The sequence below is a fragment of the Dipodomys merriami genome, unplaced genomic scaffold (assembly GCF_024711535.1).
Source record: "Dipodomys merriami isolate MVZ:Mamm:240054 unplaced genomic scaffold, mDipMer1.0.p SCAF_134, whole genome shotgun sequence".
Classification (NCBI taxonomy): Eukaryota; Metazoa; Chordata; class Mammalia; order Rodentia; family Heteromyidae; genus Dipodomys; species Dipodomys merriami.
Window position 1 is genome coordinate 2,050,098 of NW_027202649.1, and position 27,670 is coordinate 2,077,767.

At 41.9% G+C, this 27,670-nt stretch overlaps 1 protein-coding gene across 1 annotated transcript in view; it reads left to right on the top strand.

The window, feature by feature from the left end:
* LOC138825086 (A disintegrin and metalloproteinase with thrombospondin motifs 18-like) overlaps nucleotides 1-27,670 on the top strand; it is a 97,676-nt gene that overhangs the window by 38,550 nt on the left and 31,456 nt on the right. Inside the window, exons 4-12 of the mRNA XM_070019458.1 lie at nucleotides 765-958; nucleotides 1,217-1,300; nucleotides 2,678-2,837; nucleotides 4,938-5,043; nucleotides 6,035-6,172; nucleotides 8,444-8,597; nucleotides 18,339-18,434; nucleotides 21,753-21,901; nucleotides 26,086-26,258. Of these exons, the coding sequence (XP_069875559.1) occupies nucleotides 765-958; nucleotides 1,217-1,300; nucleotides 2,678-2,837; nucleotides 4,938-5,043; nucleotides 6,035-6,172; nucleotides 8,444-8,597; nucleotides 18,339-18,434; nucleotides 21,753-21,901; nucleotides 26,086-26,258 (1,254 nt within the window). The remainder of the gene's footprint in view (nucleotides 1-764; nucleotides 959-1,216; nucleotides 1,301-2,677; nucleotides 2,838-4,937; nucleotides 5,044-6,034; nucleotides 6,173-8,443; nucleotides 8,598-18,338; nucleotides 18,435-21,752; nucleotides 21,902-26,085; nucleotides 26,259-27,670) is intronic.

Genomic DNA, 27,670 nt, shown 5'->3' on the forward strand with positions numbered 1-27,670 from the left:
CCCATCCCCTCAGCTGACCTCGGGCCATTTTTCCTTATACACTTCGAATATTTTGCCTGCATTCACCCACCCTTTGACCATTTCTTGTGTGTTGCATTTAAGTTTACATTGATGAAACAAAAATAGAAGGCACAGGTAGTATTTCATAAGAGTTTTGTATTTTATTCATGAAATAACATATAAAATATTATCAAGTCAGCTCTGACTAGTAATGTATATTTTCATAATTTTAGGGTAATAAGCATTACCTCCTTCAAAGACCTCTACTGATTTTTGTTGATTGCCTTCTGTACCAAGTAGAATTGCAGTTTTTTCTTTTTTCTTTTACTGTTTTTGTCTTTTTCTTTTTTCTATTTTTTCTCTTCAGAGTATTTTTCAGTGACTAAATAAATCTACCCACCATCTACCCATCCATAGATCCACTGATCTACACTTCCACCCACCTACAAGTCCATCCATCCATTAGTCAACTCAGCCATAATTCCACCCATACACTGGTCCACCCATCCCCTGGTCCATCCAGCCATGCATGAATACACATCTATGAAATAGGTCTTTGTTAATCGCTTATTAGGTACAAAACATCAAGGCAGGTGTTGGTGATGGCATTATTAGTGAAGTGAGGGTGGCATCGTTTTTCTACCCTTGTGTAGACATTGCCTTGTCTTCCTCCTTCCCTTCTTCCTTCACCTCTTTTGGTCTACTGAGCTCACCTAGTTACCCTCTACTGACATTCCTTCCAAATGTTCTTATGGTCCTCATAGATGCCCCCAAGCCTCCTTCAGAGGACACCTACCTGAGGTTTGATGAATATGGGAGCTCAGGGCGGCCCAGAAGGTCAGCTGGAAAGTCGCAGAGGGGCCTCAATGTGGAAACCCTCGTGGTGGCAGACAAGAAGATGGTGGAGAAGCATGGCAAGGGAAACGTGACCACGTACATTCTCACAGTCATGAACATGGTAAGCGAGGTGGGCTTGAGCCCTTCCGGGCCCCCTAAGGAAGGGGCCTTCTGGTCCCTCTAAATCATACAACAGGGTTGATGGACTCTGAGATGCAGCCACCTGGTTTTATGGAGGCTGACAATGAATCCTAAGAAATGGATTCGTAAGGTTGTACCTGGTTTGTCAAATTAAAGCCGACACACTTGTCAATGTCTGGTTGATTCTCACCATACATTTTTCCATTTCTTTGAGACTTGATTTTCCTCCTTGTACCAGGTTTCCAGTTTGTTTAAAGATGGGACTATTGGCAGTGACATCAACATCGTTGTGGTGAGCCTCATTCTTCTGGAGCAGGAACCTGTGAGTGGGAATCTTTTGTTTATTTCTCCATTCATTCTGCTGTCTTCCAGCCACGCCATGGAATAGTCATGATAGTTGAAAATCTGAAATTATGTGGATCCCTTTCCTCAAGGCAAGAGCTGTCTAGTTGGACTGTGAAACCAAGAAAATTAACCTACAGCACCACAGAAATCATTGTTTTCACATTAACATAGGCAATACTAATATATGCATTCATGCATGCCAAGACAGTGGCCCACACCTATGAAATGCCTACATAATATAAAGAAAAGATGAAAGATATAAATACTAGGTAGGACTCACAAGGTCATAGAGGAAAGGGGTAGTTGGAATTTGCAAGCTTGGTATACCAGGCCATCCTTGGTAGATGCAGAAGAGTAGGTTGACAATAGATGGGGGGAAAAAGCAGTAGAATGTGCTTGTAATTCTTCTGTGCTATGGAGACTATGCAAGGAATGCTTAATCACCCTTGAATCAGTTCCTGAGAGGTATAAGACATTGGCATGGGGCAAATGACAAAACCAGAACATAGAATAACGTGTCAAATTGCATGCCCCTCACTGTTTTGTAGTGCTTTGATGTTTAAGTTGTATTTTTTGACAACAGAGATCACCAGTCTGAGGGACTGTTTTTATACCCGATGGGGCTTTCTCTCTTCACCTATAACCCTGATAAAGAATTCAAAAAGCAGGGAGACAGAGATAACAGAGAAAATGATCCAATTGCCCAGGTGTGGACAGCTCCAAAGGTTAATGACTTATCAAATTATCCCTGGGATTTTTAGAAAGGGAGGACATGCATCAGTTAGGTGACATTTTTGCCTCTCGTCTCTCCATATATGCACTGCACAAGGCCGTTGAAGCCTACAGCTCCCCAATTCAGTGATGATCAAAGATCTTATCTTAAAACCTTCCCCTTCCCCCCGACTCAATCATTTTGACTGAGCAAACATTTTGAAAAATTATTGTTGTAAGGGTAATCCCTCTCTTGCCTTTTAGAGTCTTATGACTTCATTCACTCAGTGGACATTGTATTGATGGTTGGTTGATGGATTGTAGTGTAGGATGTACCAAACCATTGGCTGGAAATCTCTCAGGAGAGGCAAATAAGTTGTGGCTACTGCCTTGGTTACATACTCTGTTGAAGACATCATCACACATTCATTTATTATCTTCTAAGATTTTATAAAGGTGGTACCTGGTGGTGTGAAGAAAGGTACCTTTAATGGATAGAGGGTTATTGCTGGTAGAAATAGAATTGATTTGTAAAACCATATTACTGAAACATTGTATTTGCTTGAACAATTATGAGCGTTTACCATTTCGTGTTTATGGCTCTGACAAAAATTACACTCTGATTTGCGTGGGTTTCCAATAGGGAGGATTGTTGATCAACCACCATGCAGACCAGTCTCTGAATAGCTTTTGTCAATGGCAGTCTGCCCTCGTGGGAAAGAATGGCAAGAGGCACGATCATGCCATCCTGCTCACAGGCTTTGATATCTGCTCCTGGAAGAATGAGCCGTGCGACACTCTAGGTATGGTATGACTAGATCCTTCATGCACACCTACTTGGTAAAAAGCACAGTATGGAAATTTTGTATTAAATGCATAGTGCCCTGTGAAGCTCATTGAAAACATAGAGTCACACCCTACTTAATAACAGGGACACATTTGGAGAAGATTACAGAGATGGATGCAACATTCCTAGATGCTATACTCTCATGAGATCACTGTCATATGGACAAGCAACCCACTGTTGATTGAAACATCATTAATGTACATTATATACACTAGTACATGACAACCATGTCTGACTATGGAGTACCCTCATGGTACCCTGGTGAGCGCAGTGTGGAATGGGGAGCTACGTATTCTGATCTCTTCGGTTTTCATTGAGGTGTAAGATGACGCATCATTGTGTAACTAAACAAGTTGTTTCATAAGCATCATTACTATAGAACTGGGATACTGGAGACAAGTTGCTTGATTTTCGTGGTGCTTTGCTGTCCCACTAGGTACCAGGGCTTCCTCAAGGTATTTGGTTTTGAAGGACTCACTTCATCCAAAGTTGCACAGGATACTGAGAGTAATGACTATATATGTTTTTATATTATACCTGTGTTGCATTTTCTATATTCCATTGCATATAACTGGAATTTAGCCTCTCCTCCACCTTTTTTGATGAATTGGTGATTACTTAGGGCTCTGTAAAGAGCCAGAGAGTAAGTATGTTATATTCTGCAGACCATCACTCTGTGGTAATTACTCATCAATTGCATTCGTGCAAAAGCAGCCACAGGCAATGCATAAACAAACGAGCATGGTTGTATTCTACTGCAATGCACTGACAAAACCAGAAAGCAGAAACTAGCAACCGTGGTGCAGATGGATAGGTAAGACAAGGAGCTGAGAAAGTTTACGTGGTTTCCCTTCACCAATCATTTCTTCTCCAACGTACTTTCTAATCCCCTATGGTTTATTAGTGATAAAAGTAGATTGGGCTTTATGTAACATTTTTTAATGCTTTAAAAATTCTCTCTAATGTCTCATGTTATACCTTGGAAGACAAGCCTCTTTTAATTCACTATTAATCACAGTCTTGAATAAGCACAACTGCTTTGGGAATTGCTTCGTGAGAAGGGCTTTTAAAAGTGAACTTTGAAATTCCTATTCTGAGTTTGAGCTGCATAAGGTAATATCTGGTTACCAATGCATTGTTAATGTTTCGAAATGATCTTCTGAGAAAGAGCCAACCAGAGACCAAAGTATAAGGAAAGACTTTGAAAGACAAAAACATCATCAGGAAACCCACAAACTGCTCAGACTTTTAGCAGCATGTTCTAATGCAGGCAAATGAACGATGCATGATTCCTGAAGTTGGGATTATTGACTGTGCCACCTGAAATGCATTGATTTCCCCTTTCTGGGCCCCAGTTTCCTTATCTGTAACTCTCTACAGGAACACAAACGCATACTAGACATAGAGATAGAGCAGGGCGTGGTGTTTGGCTAGCATCTGAGGCTGCAGTCACCCAGGATAAGGGTCTTCATATTCTGTTTCCCTGAAGATTTTCACATGGGATGGGTGTGGTCAATTCATAAGCATGTACTTAAAGTTCAATGGCTACATTGTACTGCTCTACTGGTTGTAAAGACACAAAACTGAGAAGAAAGACATCCACACCCTATAATATAGATTGACATGGAATCCAGAGTCGGCTGTACTGCTTTTATAACTGCTTCTGGAAGGAGGCGACTTTGGGAACACTTATCACATTGTAGTAGCTGGGAGAAAAATGAGCATTTCACGTTCTCTGCTCTAGAGAAAGACCAAGATGTGTGTTTTCTCTTGGAAAATGTATCCGGTGTTAGGACAGTATCACCATGGTTCAGCTAACATGGTGCATTGGAATAGTTAGAATAGTTGGAATAGCTAGCTAGCTGTCTGTCTGTCGTCTGTCTGTCTGTCTGTCTGTCATCCAGGACAAGCAGAGAACCATATACCATTAGTATTTTCCTGCAAAACAACAACAAATCCATTAAACTAAAACTGTGTGGAAAATTTCGAGGACAACAGAGTGGATTTCATCTGTGCTCCCCCCTCCGGTTGACATTTGAACCCGATCTCTCTACAGGGTTTGCACCCATCAGCGGAATGTGCAGTAAGTATCGAAGTTGTACCATCAATGAAGATACGGGACTTGGCCTGGCTTTCACCATTGCTCACGAGTCAGGGCACAAGTAAGTGGCTCCTTGGTTCACAGCCTTATCTGAAAACTGGCCAAGTGATTCACCAGCATTCCTCTCAAGATTATTATTGATTCAGGTGGGATACATGGGATAAAATTCTTAGAATAATGTCTGGCTGTAAGAAAGGCTCTGTCAAGGCCATCTCGTCAGTGTCTCTGTGTTACAGCATTTCTTGTCTGCACAAGTGGACTGCCTGTTGTTTAAACAACTCTCAGGTCTTCCCCATACTTATTTCCCTTCCTACTACTTCAGTGAAGCTACCTCTCAGCTCATCCCTTACACCAAGGAAACAATCAATAACAGAGACATATAAATCCCCTGAATACAATTACATGTGGTTAAACTTTTGTTGTTGTACATCCTGGGTATTCTTTTAGTCAGTGACATGTACATGAATATTCTTGTAATGGGTATTCATAAATCTCGCTTTCATGAGACTAAAGTTAGAAATGATACTAGAGTTAGCAATGAGAAAAGTTGAGAGTAATAAGATATATTCATTTTGGTAGGCATGTAATTTTGTGTGGAGACAATGACACATAGAACTTTCCAACATTATTTGAGTAATAGCTGTAGCATTTGAGGAAGCACACCACTTTACACAGTGACTCATTGGATATACCAGTTTAGAAGTGTGTGTGTGTGTGCACACATGCATGCACGCGCACCCACTCACTCATGGGCGTGTGCACGTGCGTGCACACAGGTGCATGTAGTGTATATATAATATGCACATGCAGGTATATTTTATTCAACATGACTTCTATTACATATTCAGAGTATCCAATTCTGACTTAAAAGCAAAGATCACACATTGAACAGCAGTTGATAGCAACTCGTTTTTGTCTGTCTCTTTCTTACAGTGTTAATAACTATCTCTCACCTGGGTTTATTGATTCTCAGTGCATCTCCCCCTTCCCTGCCCCCTGGTTACCCCTTGGCGAATGGGTTCACAGAAGGGTGATCTCTCCCCTCTGCCCAGCTTTGGCATGATTCATGATGGTGAGGGCAACCCCTGCAGGAAGGCAGAAGGCAACATCATGTCTCCTACGTTGACTGGAAACAATGGAGTGTTTGCGTGGTCTTCCTGTAGCCGCCAGTACCTCAAGAAATTCCTCAGGTAAGACAGATGAGAGCAGGTGTGTGCCCAGATCTGGTAGCAGTAACAGGGAATAGTGTTTAATGGATGTAAAAAAAGAAAAGAATAAAGTTTCTTTTGACCTCGCAATAAAACAAAAATAATAAAATTTAATAACAACAACAAAAACATCCTGAATGAATGCAATGATGATCAGATGGTATTATTGTTATTGCTGAAAAATCAAAGGCCTTCTATGGAGTCAAAGCCTCTCCATATATTTAGCCCTGTTTCATTCCCCCAGCAATGCTATTATTCTCTTCATTCTAAAACTTAGGAAGTTGGGTCTTAGACTAATTGCATTGCTTAAGGCATGAGAGCTGGTAAGTTGCAGATTCACATTTAAGTTCATGCTGACCCTAAGATTTGCCTTCATAACTCCATCTCTCTTCTTTGTCTTCCAAAGGTTGCTGCACATATTGCCTTTCTACTATGGAGAGAGAGAGAAAGGGGGAGGGATGGAGGGAAGGAGGGATAGAGGGAGAGAGAGAGAGAGAGCACTGAGGTTATTGATTTACTGAACCTATTTTAATCTCATCAATCCATAGGTCCTAAGAATATTAAAGATACTCTAATAGTGCATATAGTTTTTTTTTAGTAATAAAAAACACGTTCTTGATGGGTCATTTTGCTTAGAAATGGTGACAGGCCAGCTCAGTGTCTATAAATCATCCAAAGGAGATGTAGCTATAGATAGTCATTTTGATAAGTCAGAACTCTGAGACTTGTATAAGAAGTTAAGTACTACTTGATTCATACTAAACAATGACCATCAAGTTTAATTATGAATGAAGATGTATCCTTGCAGACACGCGTAGATAGAGCATTTGTAATCTGTGTTGCTACACGTGCCTTTCAGCAGACATTAGTGGCATTTCTTCGGGAATTTATATTCTCGATGCATTTATACCACTACATATTATTTGTAAATATTAACAGGATCAGCTAGATGTGTGGGCAAGGCCAATTCAGTATAAGAATGTCTAACCCAATGATGCCCAAAGGGTGATTAAAAACATTGAAAAAAACACTTTTGCTATATAGTAAGCATTACCAGTCAGATGTTCTTGTTAGTTTTAAGTTCATGCTTTGAGGGCATAAATTTTTCTTTTCTAACTCATGTGCAATGTATTCAATAAATATGATAAATCAAGATCATCTTGATGTAGAAAAAAATCTCCACCATGCATATATTATAGTTAACTGCTTTAGGGCAACAATAATGGTAACAGCAGCTAACTTTGATTACTGTGCTGTGATAAATGTATTACATTCTCGTTTGATCTGTGAAACAACCCTTATCAAAGTCACTGACAAAAATGAAAGTCTTGGATGTATGATCAATAGGCCCTCTATTTATCTGACCTCCGAAAATTATGTGTAACCACCTTGATACTTAACCTCTTAGTAATACCGTAGTTTAATTATTTAAATAAGTGGAGATAAAGTTTTTTTTTCTAAGAAGTGAGTCTGTCAAGACTGATTTTCATCTCAACATGTCATAAACATACCTCACCCATCAGTGTATCCCTCCTCCAGATTCTTTCAATAACCTTAATGAAGTTTTTGTTGTAGTTGGTCATGAGGCTCGAACTCAGGGCCTGGGCACTGTCCCTGAGCTTCTTTGCTCAAGGTTAGCACACTGCTACTTTGAGCCACAGCTGTACTTCCTGTTTTCTGGTGGTTCATTGGAGATAAGAGTCTTACAGACTTCCCTGCCTGGGCTGGCTGTGAACTGTGATCCTCAGATCTCAGCCTTCTGAGTACCTTAAAGTTGGTGACGCTTATTTGAGGCAAAGCACATCCTTGACCTGTGCCTCCTCACCTGTAAAAACAAAACAAAACACATCAGGATTTAAAGTGAACGTGCTCATTGTCTCTGTCTGGGTTGTTGTATAGCTTTAGTGCTTCATCCTTTCCCCAGAGTAGACATGCAATAAAAAGTGGTCAAATGTCATAGGAGATTGTTGAAGGAAATTTCATAGTTTACTGTTCCCATCTCCTGTCCAATCGCAAGACAGGTCCCTTGAATGTCTGGGCCACCCAGTGCCCTGGGACTGTGGCTTATATTATTCTTTCAGATAAGACTCACTTTTGGGAATAAATAAGTATTAGAACTTTAAATTTCTACTTGTTTTCTTTAACTATGTTCTAGTTTTCTTTGTATCACTGTATTCAGAGGGGGGCAGTTTACTTTAAGTGGAGAGATCACAGATGATCTGGTAATTAATAGGGATGTGTTATCCACTCTAGCACACCTCAGGCTGGATGTCTAGTGGATGAACCCAAGCAAACAGGGCAATATAAATATCCGGACAAACTCCCAGGACAGATTTATGATGCCGACACTCAGTGCAAGTGGCAATTCGGAGCCAAAGCCAAGTTATGCAGCCTTGGTTTTGCGAAGGTATGTTTGCTCGTGATGTCCAGCTTGCATTAAGATTCTACAGCCTGTCTGTGTACCTACAGGAAGGATAAACATTTGCTTTGCCGAGGTCAAAGGTGAGAGTCTGGGTTATCTCTAAAATGTCAGTTGTTTGGCATGATGATTCAGTGGCAATTTTACTGTCGATGTGTTATCCAGACCCAGGTTAAATAGCACCCTTAGAAGGAAATTCCTCCCGTCTACACATAGACTTCATCCGCTAGCAGTAAATCTGGGAAGAATAGCTTTTACTTACTTCTCATCACTGATTCTATAGTCTTCACGTTTATAGAAACTTCATCACTAAATGCCTCCATGTGCCTTTTATTTAAAATTGTCATTGGTAACCAATATTTTTGTAGAAATTCAAGGTGTATCTTGAGTGTTCTGGAGTATGATTTTTCTGTTGAGTCCTTTTTCATTCAAGACATGAACAAGAAAAATGGGAAAATGCAAGAATTCACCCTGTAGAAAGGAGAGCTCTCTCACTGCACTTCGTCAAGGATCGTTATCATTGTCAGTATTACCAAAAATTAGGACCATTGTTAAGTTGGCATATTCTCCATATCCAGTGAGAAGTCCTGGGTACCTGAACAGGTCTATAAACATGAAGGTAAATAAACATGAAGGATATAAAACCAGTGATAAGTATAAACTATTCTTCCCAGATTTACTACTAGCAGATGAAGTCTATGGGTACCAGACACGCAATTAGGGAGGTTTGAACTTCCTATCTGCCAGTGTCTTATTACTTGGCGTCCTCCTTTACTACCTCCTCTTTTTCTTCCTCCTCTTTCTCTCCTTCACCACTTCTTCTTTCTCCTCTTCCTCTTCCTCTGTCTCTCCCTATTCCTCTTTTTTACCATTACGCACCACCAGCTCCCACGTTATCAATATCAACTATAGAAACATGCGTAGGTCATATCAGCGCCATCATAATTACCACCACCACCACCACCACCACCACCACCATCCTCTACCACCATTACCATCACCATCTCCACCCGTCATTTCCAGCAGTAAGGGATTTATTTAAGATTTGTTTGACTTGACCTCAAACTTTTAAAAAAATCCCTGAGAAGTTCTTGCCCCTTTTCACTTGGATCTTAGAGAAAGTATTCAGTTTTCCCAAGGCCACAAAACTATTTTAAAGGACAGAATCCAAACAAAAAAGTTTATTCTGCAATGATGAGGAGCTGCTGCTTCTCCATTGAAGACCAGCTTTTCTTGAACTAATACTCAGTCATTAGTAGCAATCTTCATTCATTGTGCAGTATCTCTGCCTTTTTTTCCTACCTAATTGTTTTTGTATTACTCTACTCACTTTCAAAATACAAATCCTGAGAAATAGTATCTGTCAATCATAAGTATGATAAGGGGATATATGTTAAATGCTGAAAGAAAAAGTGTATCCAGTCACATTTCTTGGCATACCTTCCGTGACACATGGGCTTCCCTCTGGCTAATGTTAATGTGTAATATGTGAAAATGAACAGATTCAGGGCTGACTCTAACTTGCCTGTGAAGTTGAGGCTCTTAGGCAGAAGCAAATAGCCATTCACTTTGCTGGAAGAGAGTTGAGTCCTAACATGGCCTCTTCATCACTTTGTTCTAGAAGATTTATTAGTGTCCTCAGTCATCAATCAGGTATTTATTATTCGCTTACTCTGCAGCGAGTGAAGCACTGGTAATGGAGTTACTCTCTTTAGAAATGCAAAGGAAGTTTCTCAAATGACCCTCATTCCTGCAGAATCACACAAAGGTACAGACATTTTGGGGGTGCCTGTTGTGTGTCAGTCCGTGTACAGGGCATAAATAACCATGCTGAAGTTATACGTCATTTTCAAGAACCACACTATACTTTGAAAAGATAGTATCTCTGTCTTGGAGAGGGTCTTTGTAGAGAAAGGGAGCCCAGGGCAATGAAGATTCCACACTAGATGGGGACTAAAATGATGAAAGGCACAGAGAGGAGAATATCTGGAGGATGGGGAGGATAGCTTCAGAAAGAGATGTTTAGCTGGGCTTGACGGTGCATGCCTGCAATCCCACAGCACTGAGCGTGTGGGGCTCTATTGACACTGTCTTCAAGAAACCAAAAAACCAAAAAGGAAAGGTGTGTTTAAGATGGCAAGGAGGTGAGGTGGAGAAGGAAGGAAGCATTGGTGCATGGATCCTGAATGTGGATTATTCCCCCACAGCCTGGCTTTTGGCATGCTCATAATTCTACTGCTTGTACCTTTCACCAGAGGCTCTACTTCAAGATCATGCACAGTGCCCTTGTGAGGCTGGGGGGTGGGGGGTGGACTTCTGAAGCGATGGAACCTCCTGCATGTCCAGCTTAGCACTGAGAGTACTGAGCTCAATTTGGTGACACAGGAAGTACTTCTTCCACGTCTTCACCAGCCTGTCACTACTTCCTCTTCCTGTCTTTCATTCCTCAGTTTGTTTTATTCCTGCCCCTCCCTGAGACCATGATTCCTAGAAAGGAAGGGTTAGAGCACCAAACAAACTCAAAACAAATTCCCCAAGTACCCTACCCAGCTAACGATGCAGCATTGTCAGTATCACAGGGAACTTGCTAGAAACACAAATACGCTGGTTCTATCTGCACCTATGGAATGGGAAACTTTGAACAGTGGTTGAGAACCACTGAGCTAGACAATCTTCATTGTCACACACACACACACACACACACACACACACACACACACACACACACACACACACACACACACACACACACACTTTAGAATTATATAGACCTGGGTTTAAGGATCTTTTTCTACCACTCCTGAGAGGCCTTTGGCAAATGACTCAGCCTCCCTCAGTGCTAATTAGTGTCTACATAGGTAACTGCTAACAAGAAGATAATCATAGTACTGCAGGGCTTAATTTGGTACAGTTGCACCATTCAACAAATGAGAAGGCTTTCTTCTTGTTCAGACAGCATCATGGCTGTCTTTTCGCCCGTCTGGCTATTCACACTGGCTACCTTGTCAGTGTTGGGGCTGGGGAGAGTGTGTCTGAGGCTGCCCCTATTTTATCCCTCATCTTTCCTCTCTCAGCCTCAAATTTTCTATGTGTTTGGTACACCAAGTGCCATCTTGGTTCTCTTCTGAAGTATTTGTATTATTCAGTGTTTCGTGGCTGCCACAAAATACTTGAGTTGGGGTCCTTGTGAAGAAAGAAAGCTTCTGTAGCTGGTAGTCATGGAGGTTCACGGCCCTGGTTCTGGCCTTTGATGATAGTCTCCTTGGTTGTGTCACAAGAGAGCAGGTGGCAATGGTTGGAGCATTGACCATCATCCGGTAGAGAGACTGAGAGGGCCAGATTCAAGTTCTATTACTGTCATCTTTTGAGAACCAACAAAGACCTAAGAGAAGTATTATACCTTCCAGGACATGTCTTATGTTTCCTAATACCTTCCCCTGAGGCTCCATTCCCATCATTGTCAAAGTAAGACCAAGACCATCAGGCCAAGGGTCCTGTAGCATTTGGAGTGAGTACTCCTGGCTCAGTGGTGAAATTGTATTGTCTTTCCGACGGCCCTAGACATGGAGAGAGTGTTAACAGTACTTCCCTGCTGGTGGTTTTCTTGCACTGGGAAAGACCAGCTGGACCAAGGGACATCTTTTTAGTTGGTTCTGTGACTCAGTAGCTAGCGCAGGTACTCTCATAGAGCAGGGGACTCAGCACAGGTACTGTCCTAGAGCAGATGCTCAGTCACCTTGGCTTAGAGGCTCACTGCGAAAGTTTGAAGCCAAAGAGAATGGTACTTCCATGAAGACGTTTCAATTCCAGTGAGTGTCTGGAACCCATCATTTCCCTTGAACAAGAGTAGAACACTTATGGAACCATAGCTCCTCTGTACATCACCTTTATAGTAACCATTTAAAATTTGTTTTAAAAAAGCATAGACTGTGTATGTCTTTCCTCTTTGGGAGTAAATAGAAACCTCCTACCATCTAATCACACACTCTCCACTGCAATCCACCAACGTATTATATCGTTCTTCATCTTCTATTAACTTTCTTCTTACCCTTGCACTCACCGGATATTGATGGCCACATATGGGTTTCAGATATTTCCTTGCTCAGGGGTATAAACAGTGATCTGTGTGTCCTCTCCTGTGAATGAGTAATCATTGTGCATCCCAGGTAGTGAGTCAGCCATGCATGAGGGCTCCCTCCTTTAAAACACCTTTCTCTGGGCTCCCTCTCACCTTAAGGTGTCACAACCAGGAACTGGTGATGCTGCATTGTCACGGTCTGTGTGCCAATCCCTTGCCTGACCAACGCAGGGCTTCGCAGGGATGTGACATAAGAGCTGCTACTCATCCTCAACCAGTCACTAAGTTTACACTGCTGGTTGGAGCTCACAGTGGGAGGGGGAGGGGCGCTTTTCATTCATCCCTGTTCATTCAAGAATCCAGAGAGACTTCCCCAATAAAGGGTACCTCTGAGCATGCGCACAGCTGGATCTGCTGGTTTTGTGCTACTTGGATTCAGCCCCCACACTTCTTGCCCATGACCTCTAGGTAGAACACCTCAGAAGGAGAACTATCTATGCCAGCACCCTTCTGCCTACACACAGGAAGGAGAAAGTTAACCCTGGGAGACCGTGCCAGACCTATTTGGCCACAGATCACAGCCATTCTCCAATGTTTCTTTATCTGTGATAAGGATAAGATCTTGATCTCCATTTGTTTGACTCCAGTGTCTTATTTTATCTACTGTAGAACAGACAGGGGACATTAATTATTGTTCCCCTTGAAGTAAGGAAATGGAAGTTCAACAATCTGCCCAAGATCAGGGGAAAGATAATAGAGAAAGCAAGCAAGCAAGCAAGAAAAAGAAAGAAAGAGAGAGAAAGAAAGAAAGAAAGAAAGAAAGAAAGAAAGAAAGAAAGAAAGAAAAGAAAGAAAGAAAGAAAGAAAGAAAGAAAGAAAGAAAGAAAGAAAGAAAGAAAGAAAGAAGAAAGAACCTGAATAGGCTTTAGAGGCAAAGTTGTAGCAAAATCTTGCTGATACGTTTTGAATGCCGCTCTTAGAAAATGGAGGAAAGATAGTCATTCTTGTGTATAAAAATAGCTATATCTATTTAGTTTGTATTCTTCAAGCATGTTGTGTGTGTGTATGAGTGTGTGTGTTGTTGATACTTTTGGGATATGTGTTTCTTTCCAGATTTTCTGAAATAAATGTTTTGCTCACATTTATACAACTAGTAAGTAGGAGGGTAGCAGAGGTAATCCTGGGGTTTTGGTAGAGTAGATTCTTGACCATTATAGCCCTACCTCTTAGGTTATCATTGAGAATATAAAATCAGCCCAGTGCCAATCCCTTAATGACAAACATACACAAAAATAAAGGAAAGAAGGGGATCTGATATATAAACAGCTCATTGCAAAAGATGAACAGCAGAGAGTCAATAAATACACGGAAGTGTTATTCATTCTCATCTGTCAGAAATATATAGAATATGTTGCCTAGTGGCATTACCAAATCTTATCAATGATAAAAATGAAACCACTGGAACTCCTGCTTACTGCTAAGCACTGGAAAATAGGGAATTGCATTTCTGAGCAAGTGCTCTACCAATTGACCTATACCCTTAGTCCTTTGTTGTTTTTCCAGACAAGGTACTTGAACGTTTGTCTAGACTGATCACAGACCACGATCTTCCTACTCTCTGGACTAGCTGAGATTACAGATGTGTGCTACCACACTCAGCCTATGTTTTGTTTAAGCATATGAAATTAAATGTACCTTTATCCTCTGTCTTAATCTGACAGAATAAAATTATGTCCACAAAAAAGACTTGTTCAGGAATGTTCTTAGTTACTGCTTGATTCAGAAGAACCAAAAGCAGGAAGCAAACTAAAATGTCCTTCAGAAAGAGAAAGTGAAGAAAATTTCATTGTATTTATTCTGTGAAACTCTATATATCAATAAGAGAAGAACAGCTATTGACATACACAAAAACATAGATAATAAAACCCACATTGAGCAGAATACCAAAGGAAGTCCACTTGGTATAATTCCATTTCTATGAAATTTAAGAAAAAGCATCCCTGATTTCTAGTTACAGGCATCAGAACAGTGATTGCCTCTGTGAAGGTTATTTTTTGTGGGGTGAGATGAGTGTTCTGTCTAAGATTATGGTGGTGTCTTCAGTGGTGTATATATTTTGTCCCAACTTCTATAACCATGTGCTTCAAATGGGTGCCCATTATTGTAGTAAATTATACCCCCTGTAAACTTGATTTAAAAATGATAGCAGTCACGATTCTTGTTGATGGTTACATCTTAATTATTGCTTAGCTTATAATCTTGGGTAGTGAGGTTAAGCATAAGGGGATTGAAACCCAGGCTGAGCAAAAGCTCACCTGCATAAGGCAGGGAAGGGTTTCTTTATCTTGATTGTCAGTTTTCCCATGAGTACACAGGAGATAATACTCTGTCTTCCCCATGGGGTCATTGTGAGGAGCCAGGAAAATAACCAAGGGGAGCCTGGGGAAATAGGATCTATGCTTATTTTTTGTGGGGGGGGGGTCACATGTTTCATTTCTAATTCTTAAATTGCAGGCTCTTCTGAAGGATTCCAGAGACTTCAAAAAATTATTGATGTAGATGAGTTTTCTCCTTATAGAATTAATCATGCACTTGGCTTACAGGAAATATTGATTGTACTAGGCATTTCTATTCTAAGCTCTTGGGATGCATCAGAGATAAAGTGAACCCATGGACATCCCCCCTCCCTCACCCCCATCCTGCATCATGCCATGATGAAGGGAATGAAGGCCAGGAGCAGAAAACATTGTAACTGAAGCTGTAAATGAAGTCACTAGTAATGGCATAGGATAAAATAATGAGAAGGCTGATTAGGTATTGAAGTTGAGGTGTTAAAGTTTGTGTGTGTGTGTGTGTGTGTGTGTGCGCGTGTGTGCACACGCATGCGCGAGCTGGTACTGAGACTTGAACTCAGGATCTCATGGTCCTGATTCAGTTTTTATAGTCAGGGCTGGTACTCCATTTCCAGCTTTTTGCTGTTTCATTGGATTTGTCTGCCAGGGCTGGCTTCAAACCTGGATCCTCAGGTCACAGCTTTCTGAGTGGCTTAGGATTTCAGATGTGAGTTCCTAGTGCCTGGCAGCTGCTACTAGTGCAGCCATGGAGGTAGGGGTGGAATTTAGGCAAAGAGCTGGTGAAGGCAAAGAAGTGTTAGGAGTTCAGATAGGTGGAGAATTAGAACAAGCAGAGACAGGCCCTGGTTTGGAGCAAACTGGAAGTGTTGGCAGATTAGCATATAACCAGGGAGAGCAGAGCAGAGTGAGCTCATATAAGACCAAATTAGAGATAAAAGGGACTTGATGACATATGGCTTGGAGGTGCATTTTCTGTGAGTGAAGTTGTTGGGGGGGGGGGTTGTGCAGAGGAGTTGCATGGGTCCAGGCAGAGGAAGAGCTGGTTGACCTGATGTGGGAGGATTTGTCTGTAGAACTTTTCTTCCCTGCCATCCAATATGGTAGACATGACTGTCTCTTTCTCTTTCTTTTATTATCTTCAAGTACTTGTACAGGGGAGTTGCTGTTTAACAAAGCAGTTGATCAATATCACCTCTTTCAACATTCTCACCCATCCCTTCCCACTCACCCCTTCCCTGTTCTTAATTTTGAATGATTGATCTACATGGAATTCTTGACTACATTTTCTCCACCTCATTTATTCATCCCCCTTTCCCACTGACCTCACCCCACCCCTTTCCAGTACCCGCTTCTTGGTGTTTATTTTCTTGAACTCTGACTTTGCCTTTCCAAGGCATTTTACTACTTAAGTTCTCCCATAGATCTACCTTATTTCACTTAATATATTTCTCTATACTTGCATACCACCCAGCATATTTACTTACTTTAAGAACATGAACAATGACTATGGTGACAGGGAAAGTGAATTTTTATTTAGTTTTAGGTCATCTAAATTCCCATTTAACAAGTCACATCTAATGACAGGCTGCCATATTGGAGATCACTGTGTTGAGAATAAACAGGGTAAGGGTGATCAGGTGACAGATTTACTGATGGAATGTGAGAGGAAGACAGGAATCAAAGATGGCTGCAAGATTTGGAGCCTGAATGGCTGGAAGGAAGGATGGAGGTGTCACAAAGTAAGATTGGGGAAATAAGAATGTGGGACAGTCTCTGGGGAGAGCAAGGAGGATTGTGTTTGGATGGTATCTAGTTTGATTTTTGCAAGTCATTAACTCCTCCAACATGTCAAGTTTTACTTCTTAGGATATAGTGAATATAACCAGAGAACATGCAGCGATGACACAACCAAATACTGACAGCTTCAAGCATCTTTCCTTAAAAATATGGTCTTGTTGGGGGAAAAAAATCATAGCCAGGCAACATGAGACTTTAGGGGCCTCTGTGGTTATTTCTCTTTTTCTCTTAAATGACGACTTCAGGCCAAGTAATTATAGATAAGGAAAAGTTGGTTGAATACGCTTGGAGGAAAGGAAAAAAAAAAAAGGACAAGCTCCCCTCTCTGTTTACTTTGAAAGGAAGCCTTCTCAGAGGGCTTTCATGGTCGCCAAAACATGTAGCTGGCTATAATTACGTTTGACTTCTGTACCTCACCACAGAAGAAATAATACGTTCATCCAGTCTGTCTTATTTCACTCTGGAATTTGTGTGCTTTTTTGTTGTTGTTGTTGTTGTTCGGTTTGGTTTTGCTTGATTTTTCCTGGTCCTCTCTGAGCACTGTGTGCTGACATTCTGTTTTGAATAAAATTTAGAAAAGAAGACTAAGCTCTCCTGTTCTTTGGTCTGTTTTACAGTCATGGTGGCCGCATGGTATGGGTTATGACTCTCCCCTGGCTGTAGGAAGGAATATTATTTAATTCTGAACGCTTCTCCGTGCAAAGGTTGAACTGCTTCAATGGCTGCTTCTCATTCCTTCCGTTGGACCTGGATGGTTCCTTTTTCCACACCAGTTGGTTCTCTTCCAGACAAAAGTGACTCCTTATGGAAGGACAAGCAATGCTACTGCTGACTCCATTTGTGGAGATGCTGTCTCATGATAGTTAAACTTCTTTCACAGGACTACTGTCAGAACCACATTTCCTAAAGGATTAAAAGTGGCAGTGAAGGTGAAGACAGTAATGATGACCATGATAGGTGATTTGGTGGGGAGAGAATTGTGTGAACCATGCAAGTGAATTTACAGATATTACGTATAATTTACATGCATCACTACATCCTTGAGCACCACTCCTGAAATGCTAATTTTATCACTTTTTTTTTACCATGAAAACTAAGAAATCAGCCATGAATAGCAATTCAAGGAATTCTATAATATGTCCATGACATGGATTTCAATCAGGATTGCCTTAATTTAGTTTTGGTCTATTCTGCTACACACTGGTTACAATAATCATTAGAAACAATATCCCTTAGATCACAACCAAGTATCTGCTGATAATTGCCACAGCCCAGCTACTGCTGAATTCATGTTCAGTAATTAAGCATGTAGTTTCTAGAGAAACTTTAGCCTTCCACAGTCATTAGAGTGCATTGCCTTGCTACTGCTGACTTCATTTGCCTCCCCAAATAATTTGTCTTATTCCATCCACCCCAGAATATAGAACTGCATACAAAAGCTTTAAATGTTTTCATTTTTGCTTATGTTATCACCCTTACGAGTGTCTGCTTTTCTTTCAGGACATTTGCAAATCACTGTGGTGTCACCGGGTGGGCCACAGGTGTGAGACCAAATTTATGCCTGCAGCCGAAGGGACCGTGTGTGGCTTGAGTATGGTAAACTGCATACTTGCTTGTTTTTGTTTTTCAGTCTCTGGGGAGGTGACAGGGCATAGGACCCAAATGACTTGTGTTGTGACTTAGCATAGAATGCCTTGGCTGCATGTGTTTTCTGTCTTCTCTGGAAAGTTAACCAACATTGCCAGGCACCGGTGTCTCACACCTGTACTCCTAACTACTCAGGAGGCTGAGATCTGAGAATTGCAATTTGAAGCCAGTCTGGGGAAAGACAAATTCAAGGGACTCTTATCAGCAGTTAAGCAGCAACATTCCAGAAATGGAGGTGTGGCTCAAGTGGTGGAGTTTCAGCCCTGGGAGAGAAAAACTAAGGAAGACTATGAGGTCTTGAGTTCAAGCTCCAATACTGGCATGCATGTGCATGCGTGTGCTCACACACACACACACATACACACACACACACACACACACACACACACCACAGCGTCCATCAATGAGGAGTTGAGTTGAAAGTTTGCCGATCTTTACTGTTGGCTATTGGAAAGCAGCATGAATCTGTATAGAAGTAAGTCTTTGGAGTCCTTGCAGGGAGGGACAGGAGACAGTAGAGATACAGAGACGAAGAAAACTCAAACTCCAGGAAACCACAATTCAGTGATGAAACTATGCAGAAGCTAACACTCTCTCTTTTTAAGATTCATCTTCCTTAAGCACTAATTGCTATCCAGGCTCCAATGAATAAAAAAATGAATCCTGCTAGGGACTGAGTATGAACTTAGAGTTTACAATGTGGGGATATGCCAAGGTGGACATTGGAAGTTTGAGTTGAAGTTCCTCAGCTGGATAAGAGAAAGAAGAAATTTTTAGGGAGAGGCCAAAAATAAAGGCAAATCACAGACACACAAGAAGAAATGGGTGAAAACCATGTACTTTGATCCCAAAATACATGTGCAAGGAAAGAGGTGTTTGTACATACTCTCATTGAACGCTGTTGGCATAGCCAGGTGCTGGTAGCTCACGCCTGTAATCCTAACTACTTAGAAGGCTGAAATATGAGGATCGTGGTTCAAAGCTAGCCCTGCAAGAAAGTCTTTGGGACTCTTATCTCCAATTTACCACCAGAAAACTGGAAGTGGAGCTGGGGTCCAAAGTGGTAGAGTGCTAGCCTTGAGTGAAATTGCTTAGGGACAGCACCCAGGCCCTGAGTTCAAGTTCCAGGATCAAAAAATAAAAAAGATATTGGTATAAGTCATAGCCATTCAATGGTACTGAATATTAGAAGTAGCCTAAGAGTTATGGATAGATGGTGGTTGGTTCTATCCCTTTGTGCCAACAAAGCAGGCACATATATTGGTTTTACCATTAGAACCAAAACATACAAAATATACATGTTAAGTATGTATATATTGTATATTTAATCCGACATGTAGAATATTATATAATAATAAACACATTTTCAAGCAAGGAAATGATATTAAAAATTAAGATCTGTTGGCCAACAATTTGCCTCAGGCTTGCAGATAGAATGAATCCTAGTGAGGAGCTTTGGCTACTGAGTGAAATTCAGTCTCAGCTACTTATGTGGTTATTTGGGTAGCTATGTGACTCTAAGCAAGTTAGTATTTACTACTTGCTCTCATCTATAAAATGCTTTATCTCCAAAATGCTTTTGGGCTAGATGAGATTCTGCCCCCCATTTTAAGGACACAGAAGCCACTTCTTGGGCTGTAGCTGGTGATAACACTGGCTATTTGCTGGCTCTTGTTTTTGTTTTGTCTCAGCCCAGTAGAGAGAGCCAGTGAATCCTGATGGGGAAGATGTATGCTCATGATAGACAAAAAAAAATCCTCAAATAACTGACTGCTTTCCCCCTCAAAGTTATCAACAATGTTTTATGATTTCATGCAAATGCTGAATCTGGTGATTAATCCAAGAAGGGGAAAAATTAAAAAACGGAAGAATGGATCAGTACCTGGCAAGAATTTGAAGAAAGGCAGCAATATCTTAACCTTGAGGAAGTGCACTAGCAACAAGACTATGCAAAAAATAGCCATAAAGCCAAATGTGTCACAGGATAGAGTGAAGATATAAAAGTCAAACAATCTCTCCTTAATTTTGTAATTGAACTCCTAACTTCTCAGCAAACCAAAAACAAAAACAACCCTGGCATGGTCCAAACCCACCCCTTTGCGTTGAATTGCAGAGGTTCTAGGAAACTCTGCAGTTCTGAAGCCATACAGAACTTCCGTACAATAAAAACACCACTGGGGGCAGCTGGGATCTATGGGAGACAATGTAGCCTCCAAGAAGAGAAGACCAGTAAAGCTTGGTGTCTGTTACACGGGAGAACTAACCCAGGAAAGTTAGAATAAATCTCACCCTCCTCATGCAAATGGTGGGCAAATAAATATCATGTACAGAGATAATCCATTAAAGACACCACAGGAGTTGATTATCATCAAAGGGTCAGACATAGAGACCTTTAATCTCAACAAAAGGGAAATCTGTGTTACTGAATGAGAATGTTTTTTTCAGACTTAAAAATTACTCCATTTCATAAGACAAAAGCATAATGCATAATGTGTGTGTGTGTGTGTATGTGTGTGTGTGTGTGTGTGTGTGTGTGTGTGTGTGTGTGTGTGTGTGTACTGATAACGTGCATGTGTACTGATTCTAGGACCTGATCTCCTTTAGCTTTTGCACTCAAGTCTCTACCACTTGACCTACAGCTCCACTTCCAGTTTTAGGTGGTTAATTAGAGATAATAATCTCACAGACTTTCCTGCCCAGGCTGGTTTAGAACCACAGTCCTTAGATCTCAGCCTCCTGAGTAGTTTAGCACTACAGACCCTAAGCCACCAGTTGACAAAAGCACAATTAGTATCTCTTTATTTGATGTCAAGACCATCATTCATGATGATTGATACTTCAGTTTCTTCCGAACCATTTTCTTTTCCTGGAGTGAAGAATCTGAGTGATTTCTTAAATAACGTCATTTCTAAGGCACCGCAGTCTTCTCTGTTGGTGGGTGTGATCCCTTGGCTGGTGGCTGGCATCTTCACTGAAAATTTTACACACCTAGCCAGCTCACAGAGTGTGCAGTCTTCAGACTGCTGGTGGGAAAAATCCACCCCTCCGTAGACAGCAGCCTGTACTTGCAGGAGAATAATGAGGAGGACCTTATGTTCCTAAGACCCTGCAAAGACAGACTCCTGTCTATCCAGGCGTCAGTGGGGATCTTTGAGGGCTTCCTGTCACCCACCCCAACCCATTTCTCCTTTTACTGTGCAGATGTTTGCCTCTGCCTGTGTTTTCCCAGCTGGTCTGATGGAAGCATGTCCCATGTTCTTTCCGCAGTGGTGCCGGCAAGGTGAATGCGTGAAGCTTGGGGAGCTGGGGCCCCGACCGGTGCACGGCCAGTGGTCCACCTGGTCGAAGTGGTCAGAATGTTCTCGAACTTGTGGTGGCGGAGTCAAGTATCAGGAGAGGCACTGCAATAATCCCAAGTAAGACCTTCATGGCCTCTGTGACTTTGTGTTTCACACGTGGTTTTCTTCCCTTTGATTAGAGGCGGTCACGGAGGTTTGTTTCTTTTTTTTTTTATACTGTGGATATAAGCATGTCTGGGTGCCGGAGGGGGCATGGTGGGCAGAGCTGAAACACCTCAGAAGAGTTTCTCTGTGAGCGAATAGGATGACCAAGGTATCCACTCACGACCTCCTCTGCGGGCAGATGTGCCAATAAATGCCCAAGCTGTTGCAGGTCTAAGAAATGTGATTGGCCCCAAATGTGCATCTCTCAAACACGTGATCTCGATGAAGGGTGCCGAATGGAGAGCGAAATTTTCTCCTTCTTTGCAGTATTGACAAACCAATTTGAGTTTCTTCCCAGACAAAACAAAACAAAAAAGAACCACAGTGTGGTTCCAATCCACACCATGGATTGGAACTGGCCTGGGTCAGCTGCGGGTGGTGCGCTCCGGTCAAGGCATTCTACACTCTGTGCAAAGGAAGGGGCATTTCAGGGGCTTGGTTGTGCTCTTCCTCACCTTCCCCATTTGTTGTTGCTGTTCTCAGTATTAGGGCTTGAACTCAGGGCCTTATGCTCTCAGTTTGGCTTGTACCACTCAAGGCTGGTGCTCTACCACTTGGACCACAGTCTAATTTCCAGCCTTTTGCTGGTCAATTGAAGATCAGAGGCTCATGGATTTTTCTACCCAGACTGGCTTTAAACTGAGATCCTTAGATTTCAGCCCACTCAGCTGCTAGCATTGATTACAGATGTGATTCACCAGGACCAGGCTGACTTATTGAATTTTTGAGTTCAAAACGGTTTAGAGATAATTGGTTTCTTGAGTGCCAGGGACAGACATTCATGTATTTCCTTTACTTTATTCCCCCAAGGGCATTTGTGTGTGTGTGTGTGTGTGTGTGTGTGTGTGTGTGTGTGTGTGTGTGTGTGTGTGCGTGCGTGCGTGTGTGTGTGCTGGTCCTGGAGCTTGAACTCAAGACCTGGGCACTGTCCCTGAGCATTTTCCCTAAAAATTGGTGCTCTATCACTTGAGTCATGGCTCTACTTCCAGCTTTTTGGTAGGTAGTTGGAAATAAGAGTCTCATGGTCTTTCTTGCCCAGGCTGGCTTTGAAACATGATCCTCAGATCTCAGCCTCCTGAGTAGCTGGCATGAGCCACCAGTGCCTGGCAGGACAGGATTTTTAAAAAATAAACTCTGTTCAAGAAAATCAATAGTGATGCACTAAAGCATTCTAGAACTTTCCTAAACCACATGCCTGTTTGAGAGTTATTCACTAAGTAGTCTAATGCCACTTATCAAATGGAGTTCAAAGGAAATCCTGTGTCTCCAAAACAGTAATTGAGCTGAATCTGTGGCCCATTTTCCAGCCAGTGCGCAAGTGTGTGCATATATACATGCATTTTTCCATAGCTCTCTGCGTGGTCCTAATGACCAGGACCCAACCAATCCTGTGTCGTCAGGATGAATCATACAGATGCAAATATGTGGACACCTCATAGAGCTCAAGTAAAGACGAAGGCATGTGCTTAGGCTTTTCCGTCTCTACTTTTTGTGTTTCATCATATTTTACTATACTAAGTGATATGTTGGGAATGTTTTAAATGTTAATTCATATTAATAGTCATGCTTCAAGCTATGGAAAAATGGATCTGAGTTGTAAAACTGGATGGAAAAGTCCAAATATGGGCTGAGCATGGCTCAAATTGTAGAGTATTTCCCTAGTAAGCATGAGTCCCAGTACTGTCAAAAGGAAGGATGGAAGGAAAGAAGAAAGGAAGGAAGGAAAGAGGAAAGGAAGGAAAGAAAAAATAGGAAAAGAAAGGAAGGGAAGGAAGGGAAGAAGGAAAGAAAACAAGCAAAACAACAACAAAGCTCAAATAACTGTCAGTCATTATTTTGGATGAGTTGACTTCATCCCATAGCAGAGAACAAATTCTGCAAGTTCATAAAAGCACACATAGCAGGGCTGGGAAGGTGGCTCAGTGGTAGAGCGCTTGCCTTGCATGCCTGAGGCCCTGGGTTCGATTCCTCAGCACCACATAAGCAAAAAGAAAAAAAGCCAGAAGTGGCGCTGTGGCTCAAGTGGTAGAGCACTAGCCTTGAGCTGAAGAGCTGAGGGACAGCGCTCTGGCCCAGAGTTCAGGCCCCACGACTGGACCTCCCCCCCCAAAAAAAAGCACACATAGCATGCTAATCAGCACAATGTGGATATGTAACACAGAAATATTAAGAACTTCCTGTCTATCAACAATGGCTATGACCTAGCTATGGCTCTATCTTCTTCCCCAGCCATGCATAAGCTAGTTGTCCAGACTGCCCTGATTTTATACATGAGAGATTCCAGCTGGGGAAAGACAGACAATCTTCAAATCCAGAGCTGTCAACCCCTAGAATCATAGCCATGATGCTTACTGACTCTTTTTGTTGTTGGTGGTGTTGGTCATGGGATTTGAACTCTGGGCCTGGGCCCTGTCCCTCAGCTCTTAAGCTCAAGGCTAGCGCTCTACCACTTGAGCCACAGAGCCACTTCTTGACTCTTCCTCTTCCCAAGCAAGTCCCTGCAGCCTTCCTCACTTAAATCTAGGGTGGTTGAGCAAGTAAGGAACTCCAGAGTCCCAGGGTCTGAGTTTGGGCTCTGTTCTGTCTGTCAGTCCTATGACTTTCATTCACAGTTTCCTGAGCTCCTTCTTGCTGCTTTGTCCTTAATCCACAAAATAAGGGGAAGGCTGTGTCCATGAAGAATTCATTCCAAAAAAGAACCCATTTCACTTCCTTAAAGAAGTTGAGTTCAGATGAGGGGTTATTTCTTGACTCATAAGCAGAAAGTCTTAAACTGGGAGTTGGTTTTAAACATGCCTTGTAAAGATGACTAGCCCTGGTCTAGGTTTGCTCTGTGCTTCTCAGATGGTCATTTAAGATGTCTTCAGGGGTTTGATCTCACACCATAGCTGATGCGTGTTGGAGGAGTTGCTCCAGCCTATTTTGAAATAGCATAAAAATCTTCTGGCAGCATGATTCCTTTTCTGTGGAAGTCATCAGAGAAGAGGATTCGAAGTACGCTGAAGATGACTCAGGGCTGTTTTACAGAAGACTTGTGTTTCCTACATAGACAAGGAATTTTAATCACACACATGCATTAACCCCCTCAGTCTCCTTTCATGATGCATGTTGGCACGGGTTGTGTCGGTGCTAAGATTGATCCTGTTGCCTCATTTCAACAGTTGGAAAAAGCTACACAAAGGCAGGAATGAAAAGAAGCAATTGCTTTCTGACTAGAGCAGGCTGTCTTGAGTAGTGAGAGGTTGTTTTCAGTATGGCTGGGATCTTTTGGTGATTGTTGTTCTGTACTTGGCTTTCTGGTGTTGGCAGCTTGGAGTCAGCCAGCTCGGATCTGAAGAAGCTTGCCACGAGTTCATAGTTCTTGGCGTTCTGATGAGATTTCTTCTTCTGGGCAGGGAAGCAGGAGGCCACTTGTAGAGGTAACACGTGGTCATGTAGGGCGTGTTTTCCCTTGGAGTCTTGAACCAATGACAGTAAAACTCACCAGGGGCAGCCGATCATCAGTATTAGCTCCAGGACTGACACAGCTAGGGTTGAGAATGTGGCTTCTCCTCTCTGAGCTGACCTTTAACAATGGCAAGTGTGAGGAAAGGTAGAAAGAGATAGCTGGGATGTCAGGAAATGGAAGAAAAACCAGAGAGATGTAGGATGGGTGTTGATGCCAAATCGTAGGGTAGAACAGATGGTACAGAAGTGTACCTGTGGTTCACTGTGGACATGTAAGAGTGTTTAATATTTTAAAAACACCAGAGATTGATTTAACGTGCCAATCCAATGATTGAGCAACAGTAGTGATGGCAGAAGGGATGTTGAGAAAGATTTAGAAGCAATGTGAAGCTTTTGCCAAGAGGAAAAGATTTCTTGGTTGATCAATTATGTATTCCATGGAAGCCATGTGAAGCTTTGGCCAAAAGATAAAGGGATTTCCTGATTGATTCATTATGTCTGCCTCGGAAGCAAGAAGAGATAAGCAAATCTTAGGCTACCCATTTCTATTCATGCAGTGTTGACCCTCTCTCTCTTTGTTATTAATGTAAGTGATTGATAAGGAGAGGCTTCTGTTGGCTAGCATTAAAGTTCACGAATTTTATTTTTAGGCCTCAGTATGGTGGCAAGTTCTGCCCTGGATCTAACCGTATTTATAAACTGTGCAACATTAACCCTTGTCACGAAAACAGCTTGGATTTTCGAGCCCAGCAGTGTGCAGAATACAACAACAAACCTTTCCGTGGATGGTTCTACCAGTGGAAACCCTACACGAAAGTGGAAGGTAACTGCCTCTGTCAGTGTGTAGAACCGGGGAGATCAATGCCATCCATTCCCCACAGTCATCCTGAGTTAGATACTTGCCAAACCCTGCAGATTTTGTTTCCTTTTCTACAAGACATACCTTGTCTCCATACAAACACAGTTAAGGACTAACTTACACATAGTTGAGCAGAGTTATGGACTTTGGGTCTCTCCCTCTTTCTGACACATCAGAACCGTCACATCATGGCTTGAAGGCCTGTGACATTCCTGCATTTTAAGAATAGGGGAAGGTGTGTGTGCGTAGTGGCATATACCTGTAGTTCCATCACTGGAAGGCTGAGGCAGGCAGATGGTGAGTTTGAAGTCATCCTGGGCTACCTAGCAAGACCCTTTCTGAAAAAGTAAACAAGCAAAGGAAGACTTTATTCATAGATACAGATCATCTGTCCTAGGGTGGTAAACTTTTTTTTTTCCTTCCCGTTTCTTATGGGCAAGTTTATTAATTTGTCTAGGAATCTGTGGGGAGGGGGCGTGGGGGAAACCAAAGCTTCGCAAAGACTTGTTAGTTCCTGGAAATGATGGAAAAGAGGATGCATGTGTCTTCCAGCTCCCTAATTTCATTTGCAAAAATTAGGAGGTATTCAATAAAGCTATTTAAAAAAAATTGTAGTTGACAGAGAGACTTTCAATCCACCCACACGCACATCTACATATTTCAACCATAACAATTTAATTTCCTTCATACTTATTCTATCTTCTATGGAGGGATTTTTATGAAGCATAACTGTTTGCAAACTGTTTACACATTTGCTATAAAACTGTTGTCAGGGATATAGCTCAATGTCGCCTACATAAGGTCTCATGTGAGAATTGTCATCTGGAATTCCTGGCTGAGGAGAATGCTTTCTATTGGAGAAATTGGCCCTGTAACTTCTTTCTGATAACAAGAGCTCTATAAATACATTTTTTCCTCTTCTTTTTCTGTGATACCAGAAACTTCTCAGGGTGTTAATGGTAAAAAAAAATGTGTTTTTAGATTTTAGGAGTCATTTTATTTGCTCTTTCTTTTTGAGCCTGATAGAGATTTTTCCCCATCTGTTTTTTTTTTTTTTTGTCTGTCATGGGGGCTGAACTCTGGGCCTGGGCACTGTCCCTCAGCCCTTCAGCTCAAGGCTAGTGCTCTACCACTTGAGCCACAGCACCACTTCCAGCTTTTTTCTGCTTACATGGTGCTGAGGAATCGAACCCAGGGCCTTATGCATGCAAGGTAAGCGCTCTACCACTGAGCCAACTTCCCAGCCTTCCCCATATGTTTTAGAAGTATTATTGATCTCATACGTTTTTCTTTTCCTGAAGTATCTCAAACTTCACCACTCCACATACCTGACTACAGCATCTAAAGTTTCAGTCTGGGAGTGGAAGTGCATATAG